At 35.1% G+C, this 18713-nt stretch overlaps 2 protein-coding genes across 2 annotated transcripts; one reads left to right on the top strand and one right to left on the bottom strand.

Annotated features, from left to right (window-relative positions):
• Positions 1–2757: 2757 nt before the first annotated feature.
• Positions 2758–3645, top strand: LOC131854600 (zinc finger BED domain-containing protein 4). Its single transcript, XM_059205720.1, has one exon. The coding sequence runs from the start codon at positions 2758–2760 to the stop codon at positions 3643–3645; it is 888 nt and encodes a 295-aa protein (XP_059061703.1).
• A 10072-nt stretch (positions 3646–13717) lies between these two features.
• LOC131854603 (putative nuclease HARBI1) lies at positions 13718–14456 on the bottom strand. Its single transcript, XM_059205725.1, has one exon. It carries the CDS (start codon positions 14446–14448, stop codon positions 13747–13749), a length of 702 nt encoding a protein of 233 aa, XP_059061708.1. The 5' UTR covers positions 14449–14456; the 3' UTR covers positions 13718–13746.
• Between the last annotated feature and the right edge of the window lie 4257 nt (positions 14457–18713).

The raw sequence follows: 18713 nt of genomic DNA, 5'->3' as shown, positions 1-18713 counted from the left end.
AGGAGCTCAGTGGTTATTCCATCTTCACCTGGGGCTTTTCCATTTTTGAGCTGTTTAAGAGCCATCACGATCTCGTCACGACTAATTTCGGGCATCTCCTCAGTGTAATGGCGAGTAAGAGGAGCCCTGGGATCTCCTGCATATGATTTTAAATAAAAATAACTGTCTTGATGGCAGTAAAAATGTTTATTAAAAAAATATTTCTTGAATAATTTTTTTTTATTTGTGGTGGTACACCTAAAAACAGTTACGATTCTTCACAACAAGGTTGAACCTTACATTTTGTGCACATCGTACTTGCCTGGCTAGCTTTGCAGTACTTGATACCTCTGATATCCGGTTATTTGCGGCCAATCATACTTGTCATACCGGACATGATCACATTTTTATTTTTGCTTTGTCGGGAATTGTGTCTAAATTTTTCACTGAAACGTTAAACGTTTCAGTAGACCGCTCTAAATTTCATACCTAAAATCTTTTAGGCAATCCTGCTTTCTATTGGTGTTGGTCATTTTGTTATATCTCCGACGTAAAAGTCAGGCGAGGCGTTGTTGATGCATATATCCAAAAGCTGCGAGAAAATATTTCAGCTCCATGGAAGTAAAACATTTGCTTTATTTTTTATAGATTTAGATAAAGCTAAAACTATTATGCTACCAATACCCACAGTCTCTTCTTCAGTAAATGTAATGTCTCTAAAAGTGTCATCTCACGCGTAGAGCAAGAAGTCGTAAATGATGCCAGATACACTAGCCCTGACTAAGTTCTTGACGCCCCATTTACAAGGGCTATATTGACGACGACTTCCTGCTTTCTTGCCTTTGTACGGTATAAACATTTCGTCGATAATAAAAGCGTTCTCTTCTATCGATACACACTGTGTATGTCAATTATAGGATGTAGTCTATAATATCTATCTGAGGCGCGAGCACGAAAATCTGCAAATAAGTATTCGTATCGTCGTCGAATCCTATTTGCATGAAATTCCGTACAGCGCCTCTATCGAGCGTAAATGGAACTAATTATGCGAGCACAAACTATTTTCCTTACTGCCGTATCGAGTATCGAGAATTACGAGAGACGTTTGTATGAAAATTGGAAGCACAAAACTTTGTTTTGACGTTTTGACTATAAAGTTAAATTTTATAGTATAGGCAGTAGTCAATCATATCATGTAACCGACTATCCTTTTTCTTCACGTTCTTTGTGCTCTATCTTTTTATGCCAATGGCTCCTACCAGAGATTGGTGGGTATGGATAAATATCTAGGCCAAACCACAGTCAGTAAATGTGTAAAGGAAGTAACTGATGCTCTTATCAACCCTGCTATTCTGAATTATTTTATAAAATTTCCTTTAACAAGTGTCCAAAGGAATCAAATAAAGCAGAAGTTGGTACAAAATCACTACATTTAAATGAGGTCATCCAACCTACATATATATGTATATTAGTGATGTAACGAATGTTGGATTTTTCACATTCGCGAATGCGAATGCGAATGCGAATATTCATCTTCAATATTCGCGAATGCGAATGCGAATGTTAAATTTCAAATAAAGCGCGCGCAAAATGTTTGACATTTCGTGTCGGCCATGTTTAAATTGAACATAGCCGAGCCGATACAGGTTGAATGAACGAAGTTAGTCACAGAAAGTTCATTCGAAAAGTATTGTTTTGATTTGAGGTTAGTTTGGTGTTATTGCATTTCCCAAATTTAACTGATATTCAAGTGACAAAGTGGTATAAAAACTTGAGTAAAGCACGTGTTAGCGAAGTTTGGACTTATTTCACAATATATGATGCTGAAAATGTAAATTGCAAGTTGTGTGATAAAAAGTACTCGCGCAAAGGCAGGACCACTAGTGCTATGCGAAATCACCTAGAAACTAAACACAAAAATGAATATGACGAATTGAAAAGAAGAGAGCATGAAAAGCGAGGTGCTGCTAAAATAAATTCTTTGGCGTCCTCTTCGCGACAATGTACCAAAACCGACCTTAAGCAAATATCTTTAGGTGATTGCATCGAAAAAAATAAAAAATGGGATAACAACAACACCAAGTCTTTGGAGCTAGATAATTTAATTGGCGAAATGATTGCACTGGAGGACTTACCATTTAGTTTTGTGGAATGCCTTGGATTTGTGAGATTGATTAACCAAGTGTGCCCCTCGTATAATTTAAAATCTCGGCAATATTTTACTTCGTTTATTTGCGAAAAATTATATGGCAAGGTAAAAGATAAAATTCTGGAATTAATCAAATCATTTGAAAAACTAGCGTTTACAACTGATATCTGGTCTGATTCTTGCTCTGGGGTATCGCTGATAAGTTTCACTTGTCACGGAATTACCAAAAGTTTTGAAAGAAAAATGATTGTTTTGAAATCTGAAGTATTTAATGATGGGCGACATACAGGAGAAAATATAGCCGTAAAGCTAGAAACTATGTTGTCATCATGGGGAATTCCCAAAGAAAAGGTATTATGTATTGTTAGGGACGGTGGCACTAACATGAAAAAAGGTATTTCTTTATTAAATATTAAAAACATTGATTGTTTATCGCACCAAATTCAACTTGTTGTTAAGGAAGGGCTTAAGTCACAAGAATCTATCATTGCAGTCATTAACAAATGTAAAAAGATAGCAACACATTTTCACCACTCTAATGTAGCTCAAGATGAACTTGCTAATCTACAAGAAAAACTTAATCAACCAAATCCCAAGAGTGTGTTACGAGATGGAATAGCAACTTTTACATGTTAGAACGAATTTTAAAAAACAAAGATTCACTGTGCCTTTATGCTTCCACTAACAACAAAATTTCACAACTAAGTTCAGATGAATGGATAGTTGTGGAAAAATTAATTACATTGCTTAAACCTTTTGAAGAAATAACACGAGAACTAAGTGCAGCCAATGTTTCCATATCGTCTGTGATTCCGTTATTGGCCACCCTGGAAAAGGTGATTGATGAATATGAGGCATCTGAAGAATGCATTAGAAAAACTATACTCGTTTTAAAACAAGAAATGAATCACAGATTTTCTCACTTGGAAAACGACAAATTATTTGCTACAGCAACTTTTATTGATCCTAGGTACAAATCGAAATTTTTCAAAAATCCTTCAACCAAAGATCAGGTCGTGAAAAATATTTTGGATTTAATTGGAAATGAGGACTTCAGCTTTCCTTCATGTTCAAATTCAAAGCGTCCTAAAACGACTAATCAGGTTAAGGAAAACTTTGGCTCCAGTGCCAGTCTTTCAGAAAAATCTGTATCACTAAAAGAAACTATGAAAATGATGATGGACTCAAGTGAAAGCGAGGAAGAATTAGAAAATGAAATTCCAAATCCTGTAGAAGTTTTAATTAAAAAAAATATTAATGATTATGTATTGGATAAACGTATTGAAAATGAAGAAGACCCACTTCTTTGGTGGAAAGTTAATAGCAATAAATATGGTATTCTTTCTCCTGTAGCCAGAGAATATTTGGTAACTCCACCCACAAGTGTCCCCAGTGAAAGAGTTTTCAGTGGAGCTGGACTTCTCTACACACCTCACCGAAACAGGCTGCACGGAGAAAGAGCTTCAAAACTTTTATTTTTAAAATTTAACATTCCTTTACTTCAATTTAATTACTAAGAATTTAAAGTTACAGCGAGTTTAATTATTTTAATAGTCAACTGTGTCAACTTGTTATTAGCAAAACTATAATTGTGTAGTTTATATTTGATTATTTTTAATTCATAGAAATAGAAAATTAGTGAAAAAATGTGCAATTGAAACCAAATGTTAACATTATGAATATTAGAACTTTACTTTTGTTTTAAATAGAAATAAATATTTTTTGTTTTTGTAAAAAGCTTATTTACAAATAGTCAAGTATTCATAATTTGATTTTTTAAGTATATATTTCATTATCATATTTAATTCTTAGAAAATATATAGTGGGATGGAAAAATATATAATTAAAGCCAAAAAGGTTATAAATTAATATTATACTTAGATTTGATTGGATCTCTGAAGTTCTGTTTTCGCAAAAGATACTTGAATTTAGAATTAGATTTTTTTTCAAAATATATGTAAGGCATGGACATTCATTATTTTTTCTGTGGTGGAGTTAAGTTGTGATTTTGTTAATATTTTAATTAGACTAACAAGAACAAAAGAGAAAGTGTTTCTAATTTAGTTGCTTACCAAGACTGTTCCATAATATTTTTTTTTTAATTCAAGTATGGTTAAATAAAAATATATAAATCTTATCAGTTGTGTTATCATTTCATATGCAACCATATAATAATTTCCTTTTTGTTTGTTAAATACATTCGCTAAATATTCGCATCGTTTTTTGCGAATAGGAATGCGAATGCGAATATCGAAAAATATGCGAATATTGGCGAATGCGAATGCGAATGCGAATATTCGTTACATCACTAATGTATATTGTTATAATTTTAGATTCTATGAAAAATTTGGTTTTCCTGGGGTTATTAGCTGCATGATGGATGTCATTTTCACATTTTTACACCTAATAGAGATGTCTAACATTTATTTGAGTCTGCAAAAATCTGTTTTTTACAGATGAAACGAGCACTTGGAAGTGGCTGCTGAGGAGATACATGAAATAGGTACCTCAGGTCAAATTAACAGTTCACCATAAAAAATATTTGCACATTACAAATTATAACACTAATCTCCTTATTCAGGGATGGGGAGGGAGAGGGAGACACCCTCTTATGGTGAACCGTTAATTTGACCTGAGGTACCTATTTCCTCCTTCGGTACCTCTTGCTCTGATAACTGATAGCATCCTCGTATTCATAGATCTCACGAGCCAAACGATGAAATCTTGGGGAATTACATTCCACTCCTCTTCAATTGCCATTCAGCTCTGGAAGCCTTGTTGGAGCAGGTACCCGGGCTCGAACCCGACGTTTCATAAGTGTTCTATAGAGTTCACGTCCGGGCTTCGAGCTGGCCAGTCCATCGTTCGATGCCAACATCGCGTAGATATTGGGTCTCCACATGAGCAACGTGAAGCCGTGCATTATCATGCATCAACTGCATATCCTGCATAAGGTACCACATGATCTGCGAGGATTTCAGACATGTAGCGATAAGAAGTCAATCCACGTGTACGGCCCGTGGTTCAATGAAAACTAAAGCTATATGTGCAGTTAATGAGATGCCGCCCCACACCTGTAACGGTGAGAGAATAAAGAAACTTGTTTATGGATAAACAAGTTTCTTCGATGTAACACTGAGAATAATATTCTCTAGGGCGATGATATACTCTCTGACGTCGATCACTTTTATGTAGACTCACTCTTGTCTCATCAGTGAAGAGTACTTTACTCCACTGCTCCAACGTCCAATGTATATGCTCTTGAGCAAATTCAAGTCGCGCTCGACGGTGGGCTACCGTTAATGCTGGGCGTGTTGCCGCTTTTTAGGAGTCAGGTCCCGTTTCGGCAAGTCTCCTAACAGTATCTGAACTTATGAACACTTGGTGATTTATCACGCAGACTTTGTTGGACTTTAACTGCGTTGAGTCGACGATTTCGCAGAACAGTAAGATCATCTGCTGCTGATGTAGCCTTAGGTCTGTCCGTACCCGGACAGCGATCGAATGCTCCAGTCTCTAAGTATCGTCTGTAAACTCGTTGCACTGAAGATCTGTGGTCCGTGGCCTCCTTGATATATTGCCACAGCTTGAGCGGCTTCCTGAGGACTTGTATCCATTATTAACTAAAAGAAGTTACAAAAATACACGCGTCTATGTAAATGATGGAACACATTTAAAAAAATGATAAGAAATATCGGACTACCCTCACTGTAGAAGAAAGAACGCTGAGCGCGAATTCTAGCCAAAACGGAGCAAATCTTAAGCATTGTGTTTGTTACTTGATTGCAATGTCAGATGACAGTACTTTGAATTAAATTTTAGACAAATGGTACGAGTGAGAAAAAAGCAGGCATGGAATAGAATACAAGATGAATTTAATTTATCTCCAATCGTTTCGCATAAAGTAAGTACCTATTGTACATATAACACTTTATGATTTATTTTCTCCTACAGTATCTTACATTCTGTACGTCACAAGCCGCGGATATAAGCTTGTACTAACCTATAATAATATTATAAAAGCGTTGTGACACAATATACAGACTTATTATGAGTTCGGGTATGTTTGTTTGATTGTTGTGTTTTGCACTAAACTACTAAATATACTTGGTTGGAGTGTCAACTAGACTTAGATGATACACTAATACTGGTGCTTGTTTGCTGAATTTTTCTTTGCCTAGTGAAGGGTTTTATAAAAGAATATAACAGTCTGGGTTGTAAATAATACGTTATTTAATTTTTTATTATAGCACGACAATATAAGAACATATTTCTACGGCGGCGCAGCAGAGAGAGAGAGACTTATATAGCGCCCTCTCTGTTATACAGTTTTAAGTGTGGCCATTATAAGAAAACTAAATTGACCTAGTGAAATAACTGTTGCCATATAAAATTATATTTAACACACCCCCTCAACAGTTATTTTACTTTACAAAAACTTATACCTATAGATAGTATACATAGCTAACAATTGTGAGGCACTTAATTTCTAAATACTGAAATGAAAGTTACAATATTTAAAACTTACTTAAAAACTTATGGATTATTACAATAACAACAATAACAATGAGTTACTCTAATACAAAACTTCTTAGTTTTTCAAATAATAATCTACCTAGTGGTTTAGTAAACATATCAGCAATGTTATTGTTTGAATTTACATATTTCAAAGTTATACAACCATTTAATGTATTATCTTCAATAAAACGATACCTAATATCAATATGTTTGAGCCTCTTAATATTTTGACTACTATAAGCAAGTTTTATGACACTCTGATTATCTTCTAACATCTCTAAAGTTATATTACAATAACCAAAATCATTTAATAAGTTTCTAAGCCATATACCTTCTGTAATTGCATTACTTAGAGCTATGTATTCAGCCTCACAAGATGATAGAGACACAGACTGTTGCTTTTTTGTACACCATGATATAGGGCAACCAGACATGTAAAAAATAAAACCTGATGTGGACTTACGGTCCCTGGTGTCACCAGCCCAATCTGAGTCACTATATCCCTGTAGATTAAGTATGTTAGAGTACTTATATACTAAAGACAAATCTAGGGTTCCTTTTATATAACGCAATATACGTTTTAGACATTTAAACAGAGCTTCACTAGCACAATGCATATATCTACTTAAAAAACATACTGGTACTGACAAATCTGGTCTGGTAGAACAAGCATATAATAAACTGCCTAGTTTTTTATATGCTTGTTCTACAATTATAAAATAAATTGTAATTTTCTACAATTATTTTCTACCAAGTCAATTTCAGGTTTATCCCTACATAATATACCAAAATCAAAGTTTTGTTCTAATGGAGTAGCAACAGGATTACAATTTAACATGTTATACTTTTCTAACAATTTTTGTAAATATTCCTTTTGGTTAATTTTAGTATAGTGACATTTAATATTTTGTTCAATATTCATACCTATATATTGTTTAGCTACACCAAGGTCTTTCATTTGGAAAGTTTTAGACAACAAATTTTTAAAAATATCTATATCTTTATCATCACTACAAAAGAATAACAAATCATCAACAAACAATAATACATACAGGGTGTCCGGTGGCAGAATTAGGATTTAAAATGTATATAACAAAAAAACTACGAAAGATATACATTTATATTTTTAATCATTATAAAGAAGACAAATGCGGGTTTTATATCTTAAAGATTATGTCGTCTAAATGTTGACCGTGACGTCGGACACATTCTTGGAATCTGGCTTCAGTATTTCTTGCCACTCGCTGGAGAAGTGCCGCCGAGATGCCATGAACTTCGCGAACGATATTTTCTTTTAATGCTGAGATAGTCGCCGGGCTTGTTTCATAGACTTTACTTTTGAGATACCCCCACAGAAAAAAATCCATTGGTGTAAGATCCGGGGATCTGGGTGGCCAAGGATGTCACCGAAACGGCTTATCAGTTTGTTAGGGAAGAAATCACGAAGTAGCGCTATGGTATCCCTAGCAGTGTGAGGCGTGGCGCCATCTTGCTGAAACCATGTCTGCGAAGTGAAGAAAGGATGTTCTCTCAATTTTGGAACAAAATAATCATTAAGCATTCGCCTATAAGCAACACCGTCTACAGATATTGCTTGCTCTTGATGATTTTCAAAAAAATACGGCTCAATTATCCCCCTGCTTGATAATGCACACCAAACCGTCACTTTGGGACTGTGAAGTGGCTGTTGATGTTTTAAGCGGGGATTTTGTCGTTTAGGGGACCAATAACGACAATTCTGCTTATTTACACTTCCATTTAAATGAAAATGGGCTTCATCACTCCAAACAATAGTGTTCACCGTGCGAAATCGCTCCAACATTGTCTCACAGAAGTTTTTACGCATATTGTAATCATTAGGCTTAAGCGCTTGCACAATTTGAATTTTAAATGGGTGAAATTTAAGATCCTTCTTCAATATCTCGTGCACTATAGTTTTAGGAAGCCCCAAGGCAGCCGCTCTCTTGCGAACTGACTGACGCGGATTATCCCGCAAACTGGACGCGACGAGTTCAATGTTTTCATTTGTTCTCGACGTCCGGCTGGGCCCCGGTCGTGAGTTGTTTTCTGCTGAACTTGTTGCCCGGAACCTTCGCACCCATAATCGAATCAAATCTTCACTTGGGGCGTCTAGTAACCGTCGAATATTGTACCGTGAACAAAATCTTCGACGAGCAATTGCACATGAATCATTGGCTTTGAAATACGCTTCGATTGCGAAAGCACGTTGTTCACCTGTCCACTGCGACATCGCGACTAAATAACCCGCACGGATGACGAAGCCCCGCTCCTCCGCTCAACGGTTACGGAGATATTCGAAATTCAAATCCTAATTCTGCCACCGGACACCCTGTACATATAATAATTACTACTCCTTTTGAAATATAAACATGGTTCATATTGAGACCTTTGAAAATTAGATTCTAGCATAAATTTATTAAATTTTATATTCCAATATTTTGGTGATTTTCTTAAACCATATAGAGATTTATTTAACTTACAGATTGTCCCATCATGTAGTCTCATATATACCTCCTCTTGTATGTCACCATTTAAGAATGCACCTGTGACATCCATCTGATATACTAATTTTTGTTGTAACGCTGCAACTGCCATCATAGACCTGAAAGAAGAAAGTTTAGCAACCGGAGAATATATGTAATCATCACAATTGGTTTGTTCAAAACCTCTGGCAACGAGACGAGCCTTGTATAAGGGTTTTCCATTATTATCTTTTACTTTAAACACCCATTTGCTACTGATGATCTTATTTCCTTCTGGCACATTCTGTACCTCTGTCCATGTATTATTTTGTTTCAAAGTTTCCAATTCAGTTTGGATAGCCTGTTGCCATTTTATTTTATCAGGTTGTTTTAATGCCTCCTCATAGGTGGTTGGCTCATAAGAAAAAAATACTTCCTCATCCGTCTCATATGCAGACTGATATTCATCCATCCAAGCAGGTTTTCTTCTCTGCCTTTTACATTGAATTTCCTCATGAATTTCACTTGGTAATTGGTCCGCTATTTGAAATTCCTCATCTTGACATGAAGAACTGTCTCTTTGTTCTGATTGTTCAAGGAATGAATGAATTGAGTTATCTGATTGTATCTCTTGATTTTCATTTAAATTTTCATACTGAGTTAATTCATTTGATTTCTCATTTTCTTGCTCTAAATACACATTTGGACACTCATAAACTGGACAATGGGAATAACCTTTTAATACTTGATTATTTGGAATGAAGATGACATCCCTTTTAATCTCCACGGTTTGTGTGTTTGAAAAATAAATTCTATAACCTTTTGTCTGTTCTCCGTAGCCAACAAATATTCCAATAATAGACTTCTTATCCCATTTTGAACGTTTTTGTCCCGGGATGTGTACTGATACTTTCTGACCAAATATTTTAAGTTGACTGATGTCAAAAATTTCCTTATTGTACCAAACCTCATATGGTGTTTTATCATTAACTCGACTTGTACTTGTACGGTTTATTATGAATACAGCTGTATTAATGGCTTCTGCCCATAATTCTTTATTTAAACCACTGTCTGCCAGCATGGTTCTGGCCGATTCCACTATGGTTCTAATTTCTCTTTCAGCCCTGCCATTTTGTTCAGGACTGTATGACACACTTGTTTGATGCTGAATACCATGTAAATTTAATAATGTTTGTATACTTTCTGACAAAAATTCTTTTGCATTATCACTTCTTATTATTTTTATAATATGTTTATTTGTTTTTGTTTGATTAATATATTCACTTAAATACCTTACACATTCACTTTTATGTTTCAAAAAATATACCTTTTTCCACTTACTATAGTCATCTTTAAGAAGTAAGAAAAATCTAGCACCCCCTATAGATACATTTTCCATTGGACCAGCAATGTCCATGTGTATAATTTCACCAGGCTTTTCTGCCTTATTTAAACTAATTGGAAAAGGTAGTCGATGTTGTTTTCCTTGTAGACATGGTATACATAATTCATGTTTACCTTGTTCATAGTTAATTTGATGTCTTTTTAGTATGGTCTTGACTTGTTCTATGTTCTGATGGCCCAATCTTGCATGCCATTCATTTAATCCACTTTCTGTATGACCCACAAATGCTCTTTCCATTTGTCTAAATCTCATAATGTACATTTTTCCTACTCTGTGTGCCAATGCACATACTTTATTATTTCTTATGAACTGACACTCTCCTTGTGTTGTTATTGACTTATAGCCTTTGTCAAGATCTGCACTCAATGAGAATAAGTTGACTTTCAAGTCCTGTACATATAAAACATTATTTAAACTTGTTTCGATCCATTGGTAACCATTATATGCTTGTAAATGAACTGTACCATAACCTTGGGCGTGTATTATTGTTCCATCTCCAATAACTATCCTTTTTTGTATTGACAAGCTTTTATATTCAGTAAAATATGTTTTATTTATACACATGTGTTCTGATGCCCCACTATCTAAGTACCATACATCTTGGCTTTCTATTACAGTTGACAATGCAGTTATAAAAAATGCATTTTTATCATTTTTCTTCTGATTGCTTTTGTACCAACAACTTGTTGTCGAATGACCCTGTTTATTACAAATTTTACAATATTTTGTATTGGTATTGTAATTTATATTTTTATTACTTGTCAGTTTTGCATAACATTCCGACTAGTAATGTCCTAATTTATTACATCGAAAACATCTTCTAGTATTTTTACTTTATGTTGGTAAGGCTATGTGTAGTGTTTCATTTTCTTCTTTTTTATGTTCATCATTCCTATTTCCTCTATTAACAATCTTGCTGTTAATGTTGATAATTTCCTCTCGGATACTGGTACGGAGTCCCAAGCTGATATGAAATGCCTGTAACTTTGAGGTAGTGATGATATTATTTTAGTTATTACCATATTTTCTGAAATTTCACCTCCGATTTGCCTGATTTGGTTTACCAAGTCTTCAATTTTAGCCAAGTATGATGACATATCTTCATCGTTATATTTTATGTTATAAAATTTTTGTTGTAATAAATGCAGACTTATGTCTGATCGTTGTTCGTATATTATCGTTAATTTCTCCCATATCTGTTGAGCGCTCTCACAACTTGTTACTTGTAACATAACATAATTTGACAATCTGGTAACTATTATACCTTGCGCCTTAGCATCTAGCATTGACCACTGATGCTTTTGTTCATTTATATCCTGGATTGATTTATCATTGTCCTCGACCGGACACGTGTTTGAACCATCGATGATGTTCCATAGGTTAAGTGATTTTAATAAAACTCTTACTTGGAACTTCCAGAACGACCAATTTGAAGCCCCTTGCAATTGGATGCTGCTAGAATTTGCTTGATATATTGCAGTGGTAAAACAATTCGACTTGACCGCCGACACGCCGATATTGACCGCGTGGTTCAACTTTGTAATGCCTCTTCACCGAGGTTCCCAGAAACGAATTTAATTTGTATTTGTGCTGGGCCCATAACCTGAAGGGTTTTATAAAAGAATATAACAGTCTGGGTTTTAAATAATACGTTATTTAATTTTTTATTATAGCACGACAATATAAGAACATATTTCTACGGCGGCGCAGCAGAGAGAGAGAGACTTATATAGCGCCCTCTCTGTTATACTGTTTTAAGTGTGGCCATTATAAGAAAACTAAATTGACCTAGTGAAATAACTGTTGCCATATAAAATTATATTTAACACCTAGATTTGTTTTGTTCTGTTTACAGGCCTCAGTTAAATAACTTACAAAGCTGTGGTACAATATGAAGGCAAAAGCTCGAGAAGCAAAAACTAGAGAAAATGTTCGCTTCTTGACAGGTGGAGGTCCATCAGTGGAAGACATGGACACAATTGATGCTAAAGTTATAGCAATTGACAAAAATATTTACAAACAAAACAAATATTGAAGTAGACATTGACAGTTATGTAAATGGTAAATATTTTCAGTTTTATAATCCTATATTATTATAGTCCCTTGCAGCTTCAAACAAACCGAACATAAGTGTTACTGAGTAAAATATATATTTTATGTATAAAATAACATAACATCATATCCGTTGATGTGCTAGATCGATGGAAAAACGACATGTTTTGTATAAATAGTTTATTTTATTAATATAATATTATGAATGTACAATGTAGTTTTTTTACAATATATATTTTTTATATAAAAGCGGCGATCGAGTGAGTAGTGATGTGCCAGTGTCATCAACATCCGTATTCCCCGAATAGTTAGGCAGAGGTGTATAGTACACCTCTACCGTTATCACCATAATACAGTATTTATAGTATGTATTTATACAACACAATCATCTGTTTTTGCCCTGCCTAAATAAATATAATAAAGCATTATTTAGTATGTTAATAATTCATTGTTTTACAGATTCAAATATGATAGTTGGGGACGACAATGATGAGGCTTGGAAGGAAAACTGTGAAGTTCTGGATAATGATCTAAATTTAATACCTGAAAATTCTCAGACTAATAATAGTAGTTTTTTGTGAAAGTGCGAAGACTACTTGTAAGATGGACAAAACAGTTGAAAATCCATGACTAAAGATGAGATACACATGAATAATACACTCATCTCTAGTCCCAGTATAATGAAAAGTGCTATAAAAAAAGTTGTTTTGGGGAAAAATATATTAGTAAAATAGATTTATTAAAAATAAAAATTTTAGAAGAGTTGGAGCACAGAAGACTTATCCACAATGAATCCAATCCAAAATATTCCGAAGAATTCAAAATAAAAATTAAAGAAAGAGAAACCTTGGCACTTAGAAATAAAGGAAAATGATAAAAATTTAATAATGGCTAATTCTTTATTTTTATGTTTTTCTTTCGTTTATCTTTAATTAATTTTCATTTGTAAATGGTTATCGCCTGTTATTGCTTAATTAATTAGTAAATAGTTAATAATTATAATTAATATATAATTAATTAGTTATGACTTATACCAAAGATTAGGTAGATAATAAAAAAAATATATTTTAAAATGTGTTTAATTTTAAAGTAAACCTAAAACAAAAAGAAGTTTTTAATTATTACGTACAGTAACAGCTTATAAATTCAGTAAAATCTCTTCAAATTATGTTTGCTCGAAGAACCATTCCATCACTGGTTGCAACTGTTGTTGCTGCAGTAGTTATATTGTGGTCGGCTACATTTAATTCCTCTAAATCTTCTATAAGGTCATATATAGCTTCCAGAGCTATGTTATGTAAAACAGCACATGCAATAATAATATTAGCTGCGGTTCTCAATTTGGTTGCCAAGCCTTTGTGCAAGGCTGGGAATCTCCGTTTTAATACTCCAAACAATCTCTCCACAGAATTCCTCGTCTTTATTTGGGCCTTATTATATCTTTCTTCAGCAGCTGTTGTAGGATTAGACACTGGAGTAAGTAGGTGCCTTGTGCATGAATAACCAGCATCTGCAACTAACATGCCATCAAATTCATTGTTCTGCAGTCTAACATTTAGTCGGGAATTTCTAAAAATCCGACTGTCATGTGTGCTTCCAGCCCATCGCACTACTATGTCCTGTATTTTTAAACATGGATCACCAACAACCTGTACATTTATAGAAAAGTACCCATTTCTGTTCCGATACTGTTCTGTATGCTCAATACCTCTTGGCTTACTTATTTTAACAAGAGTACAGTCCAGTGCCCCTATCATATTCTTGAAGCCACCATATCTGCCTATACGCCCCAGGTATTCAAATTCATCCTTCACTCTCTTGAGGTTCCTTTCAGAATTTGGAAATCCTATAAAATTGTGCATCCGAGAGACTAAGGCCCAACTTACTCTTTTTACAATATGACACACTGTTGATTGGGATATATTAATAAGATCTCCACATACTACTTGGAAACTAGCCTTTGTAAGTGGTAGAGCAAGCTGTATGGTATTCTGGGGTGGGCAATACTCCGCTCAATTTGGCCAAAAGGAAACCGAGCAAATCTCCATCGACATTTCCCTTGCTCATAGTCAGTTTTTGCATCATCAGGGGAATTCATTCCAATCTCAACGCCGTTCACCACCACCTAGAGACGGCGAGGCCGGCTTTGCTCTTCCTTACGGAGACGCAAATATCCTGTCCCGACGAAATTTCGTACCTGACCTACCCTGGATATAAATTGGCACACCATTTTATTCCACGGGCCGGTGTGTGCGCTTATGTCAGAGAGGATATTTGTTGTCGCCGTCTTGGTACACTTGAAGGTACTGACCTGTCCATTTTATGGTTGCGTGTAGATTGCGATGACCACCCTCGCATCTATGCATGCTTGTATAGGTCCCATAGCGGTAACACCGAAACTGACCAACTCATTGAACAGTCCAAATGGCTACAGATTTTTTGCTCCAACAGATTCCCTCCGCTGAGGTCGTGATTCTAGGTGACTTCAACGCCTATCACGCTGAATGGCTCGGTTCACGTACCACCGACTATGCGGGGAGATCTGTTTATGGCTTTGCTTTGGCGTATGGTTTGACGCAACTGGTATCCTCGCCTACGCGAATTCCTGATGTTGTTGACTATATACCTTCACTGTTGGACCTTCTGCTGACTTCTCATCCGGACGGTTATCAGATCTCTGTGGAAGCCCCACTGGGATCCTCTGATCATTGTCTGATACGGAGCGAAGTGCCTCTCACGCGTCCTTCTTTGCCACGATTTTTTGGTCGACGTCGTGTTTGGCATTTTAAGTCGGCACATTGGGATGAGATGCGAAGTTTTTTTGCATCTTACCCATGGGGACGAGTTTGCTTCGCACTGGACGATCCTGATGCAATAGCTGAATCTGTCACCGATGTGGTACTTCAGGGAATGGAGATGTTTATTCCAAATTCCCTGGTTCCTGTCGGTGGTAGATCTAAGTCCTGGTATGGCGGATCCTGTAGATCGGGGTCTCGCCATAAGCAGGAATGCTTCTTTTTTTTTAAACCTTCATAACTATAAAAAAAATGAACATGGATTTTTTTCTGTATTTTCTGATTACCCCCATGACGACGCCTATCGCTGGTTTCCGGCGGCGCTGGTTGACGTTGACTTCTGAGACCCTGTATATATATACAGGGTTAATATTTATTATGGTCGTTAATATTTTACCTTTTACCTTTCGCCTTTGTTGTTGTTAGTTTGGACCCAGTCTTTGCAAGAGATACATTGAATCCAATGACCACCTGATAAATCTTCACTATATGAAATACCGCAAACAATACAAAGACATTCGTCTTCTTCAGAATCACTACTTTCTTTTAATACTTTTTTCTATGCCTTTTATATTTTCTCGTTTTTATTTATTTTTCTATCTCCCATTGCTTTTAGCCTGTCCGTTATCCTTTACTTTATCTTTTTTGTTCTCTTTGTTCTGTTTTTTTTTTCTGCTATTTTCCTCTTTTTCAGTTTTTTAATATCTTCCAGAGCTTTTTTTTTCGGGCGTATCGTCAGATTTTTCGTTCTTTTACGAGTAGATCGTGGTGGAGCTTTTGGTAAAGATCTTACAGTTTCAAGCGAGAAATCACCATATCTCTCTACATACCTGATGGTCCAGCAACCGGCTCATTAGACATGTGTGAAATCACATCAGTTACGATATGTCTAAATTGGGCATATCGTTTAAAATTTCAGGATTTTTTATATTTAATGACAGATCATCATCATTAACCTCATTCTCAACAAGTGACTGATTTTGATTGCTGTGATCTGGACGGTCCGTGACAAATGATGGAGCAAGGTCAGATTCTTGAAAGACATCTTCGTTGCATGGCCAGATGCCAGATTTTATGAAGGCGTTAATTACATAGGGTTTAATGAGAGATCCTTAACAATGGTAGGGAGATCATATATGGACATAGTTTTTCCGGGGTTACTACTCATCCTAGAAGTTTGTGCTTTATTAATATACTTTTTCAGTGGACCATAGACTCCAACATCGAGAGGCTGTAGATTATGAGAGCAATGCGGAGGAAATGACAACAAAACAATATTGTTGTCCTTTGCCTTGTTTACTACTTCCACATTTGCATGTGATGGAAATTGTCGAATGCAAAAAGATGGATTCTTTAAGTACTAGAAATGAAGTATTACGCTGGCATGAAATAGCCGATGAGTTTAATGCCACATCTACAATCCATCATCGAAATTGGGGCGTATTGAAAAATTGTTGGGAAAATTAAAAGTGAGGTGACAGTTCGAAACCAGCACTATTTGGGAACAGGTAGGGGAGGCCAGGGCAAAATTAACAAAAATTGCATTTTTAATTGTACCTCCGAAATTATCCAACGTTTAGACCTGATCTTTACGTCGCATGATGCTTTAACTATTCAGGTATCATATTTTTTTAACATCGAGAGGTAACATATTCGACGTAAACAAAATAAAGTGAAAAGATTAAATTGGGCAAAAAAACATAAAGATTGGACAGTTGAATAATGGCCCACCGAGGTCTGTTCACCGATGAATCGAAGTTTGAAATTTTTAGCCGACAACGGCGACAGTATGTTCGTCGATAGGTCGGCGAGCATATGAATAATCAAACATTTTTTTTTTATTTGTGGAAAGGCAGGACATATGAAGAATGCCTGTTGGTATCGTAATGCAAATCACATGTCTTTGATTTGCATTCGGATTGCATGCATTGCATTCGGTTGCATGTCGGAGGATTCTTAAACTATGGAGTCGTAGTTTCTTAAGTTATCGTAGGACATTTAATAAAAGTGGAAGTCAAAAGAATGATCAATAGTGCATGCAGATTTAAATGGGCCACATACAACAACAGTATAATAATATGTACATGAAATGACTGGGACAGCGGAAAGATTTAATAGGACAATAACAAGAAGCAAAGGTAGAAAAAAGTTATTAGCCAGAAGTAATAAACACTGCTGCTTATTTAAAGAACAGAACATTGGCAAATACAATAGAGAACAACAAATTTAATCATGAATAAGATAAATAATATAATCTTACCCTTTGTCTTTCAATAAACAGATGCGGATATCAACATTTTTCACGTAAATCCAACATACGGCGGTGCTACACATGACAGTTTTATATTTATATATATATTCTATTAAAATAATTTCTATTATTTCTCGAAAAATGTTATTTAGAATTACATTATCACTCTGTATCGGATCGATATAATTCTTATCAACTAATTAATTTAATAGTAACAATTAACTTTTTTCACATTAAAACCATTTACTTTCATGCTTATAGAAGTATGAAAGTAAATGGTTTTAATGTGAAAAAAGTTAATTATTTATATATATTAATAATAATTTGTTACACTATAAAGACTTTATAACAACTAAATTTAATTGTAGACAATTCAATTAAATTTAATCACTTTACTCTTATTTAGCGATTTTTGGCCTACTAGTATATCAATGGCCACTCTATATTCTGCTAGCTAATATGATTAGGGTAGGGTGGTATAAGAGCACGGGCGAAAAAATTGCGCACTCGTCGTAATAGGTCAACGGAGTGAAGTTCGCGCCTAACCTCAGTCGTGTTTTGTTTACCATTGGAACCGGTGGGCTAATTATGTAACACGATATGAAATTGTTTCTGTTGAAGTTGTGATGCAATATAAAAACATTTCAATTAAAAAAATGCGATCAAGTAAGGTCGAATGACTGCAGCATAAATTATTTCTATCGATAAAATACTACTATGAAGTTGCAGCGAATGTTGTTAATCCGACCAATTTAAAAAGTGAGTACAATGCCGTAGATGGACGATTTTTAGTCATTCGAATAACAAACAAAGTGCCTACTTACTTGTAGTTTATTTATTAATTGATATTTAATAAAAAGTGTGATATTACTAAATACAGGTATATTTTATACAAATAATGGCATGGCATTCACTACTTGTCTATTTTCTTTACACTTATTGCATACAAATAATCTACTTTTTTTTGTAATATACGCAGAATTTGTGTATAATATGCCGCCAAACCGCCAAATTTCGGGTCGCCAATATGAGTTGTTGGTACAGTTTGCCGAAACCCATCGCGGTGTCGCGATGGGTAATC

The sequence above is a fragment of the Achroia grisella genome, unplaced genomic scaffold (genome assembly GCF_030625045.1).
Source record: "Achroia grisella isolate CSIRO2021 unplaced genomic scaffold, CSIRO_AGI_Agris_v1 utg1240, whole genome shotgun sequence".
NCBI classification, from domain to species: domain Eukaryota; kingdom Metazoa; phylum Arthropoda; class Insecta; order Lepidoptera; family Pyralidae; genus Achroia; species Achroia grisella.
The sequence above is the reverse complement of the archived record's forward strand: the minus strand, read 5'-3'. Positions and strand labels throughout refer to the sequence as shown.

Bases quoted from the DNA above. Each gene is read 5' to 3' on its own strand.
- LOC131854603 (XM_059205725.1), bottom strand. From the start codon at position 14,448: ATGCACAATTTTATAGGATTTCCAAATTCTGAAAGGAACCTCAAGAGA.
- LOC131854600 (XM_059205720.1), top strand. From the start codon at position 2,758: ATGTTAGAACGAATTTTAAAAAACAAAGATTCACTGTGCCTTTATGCT.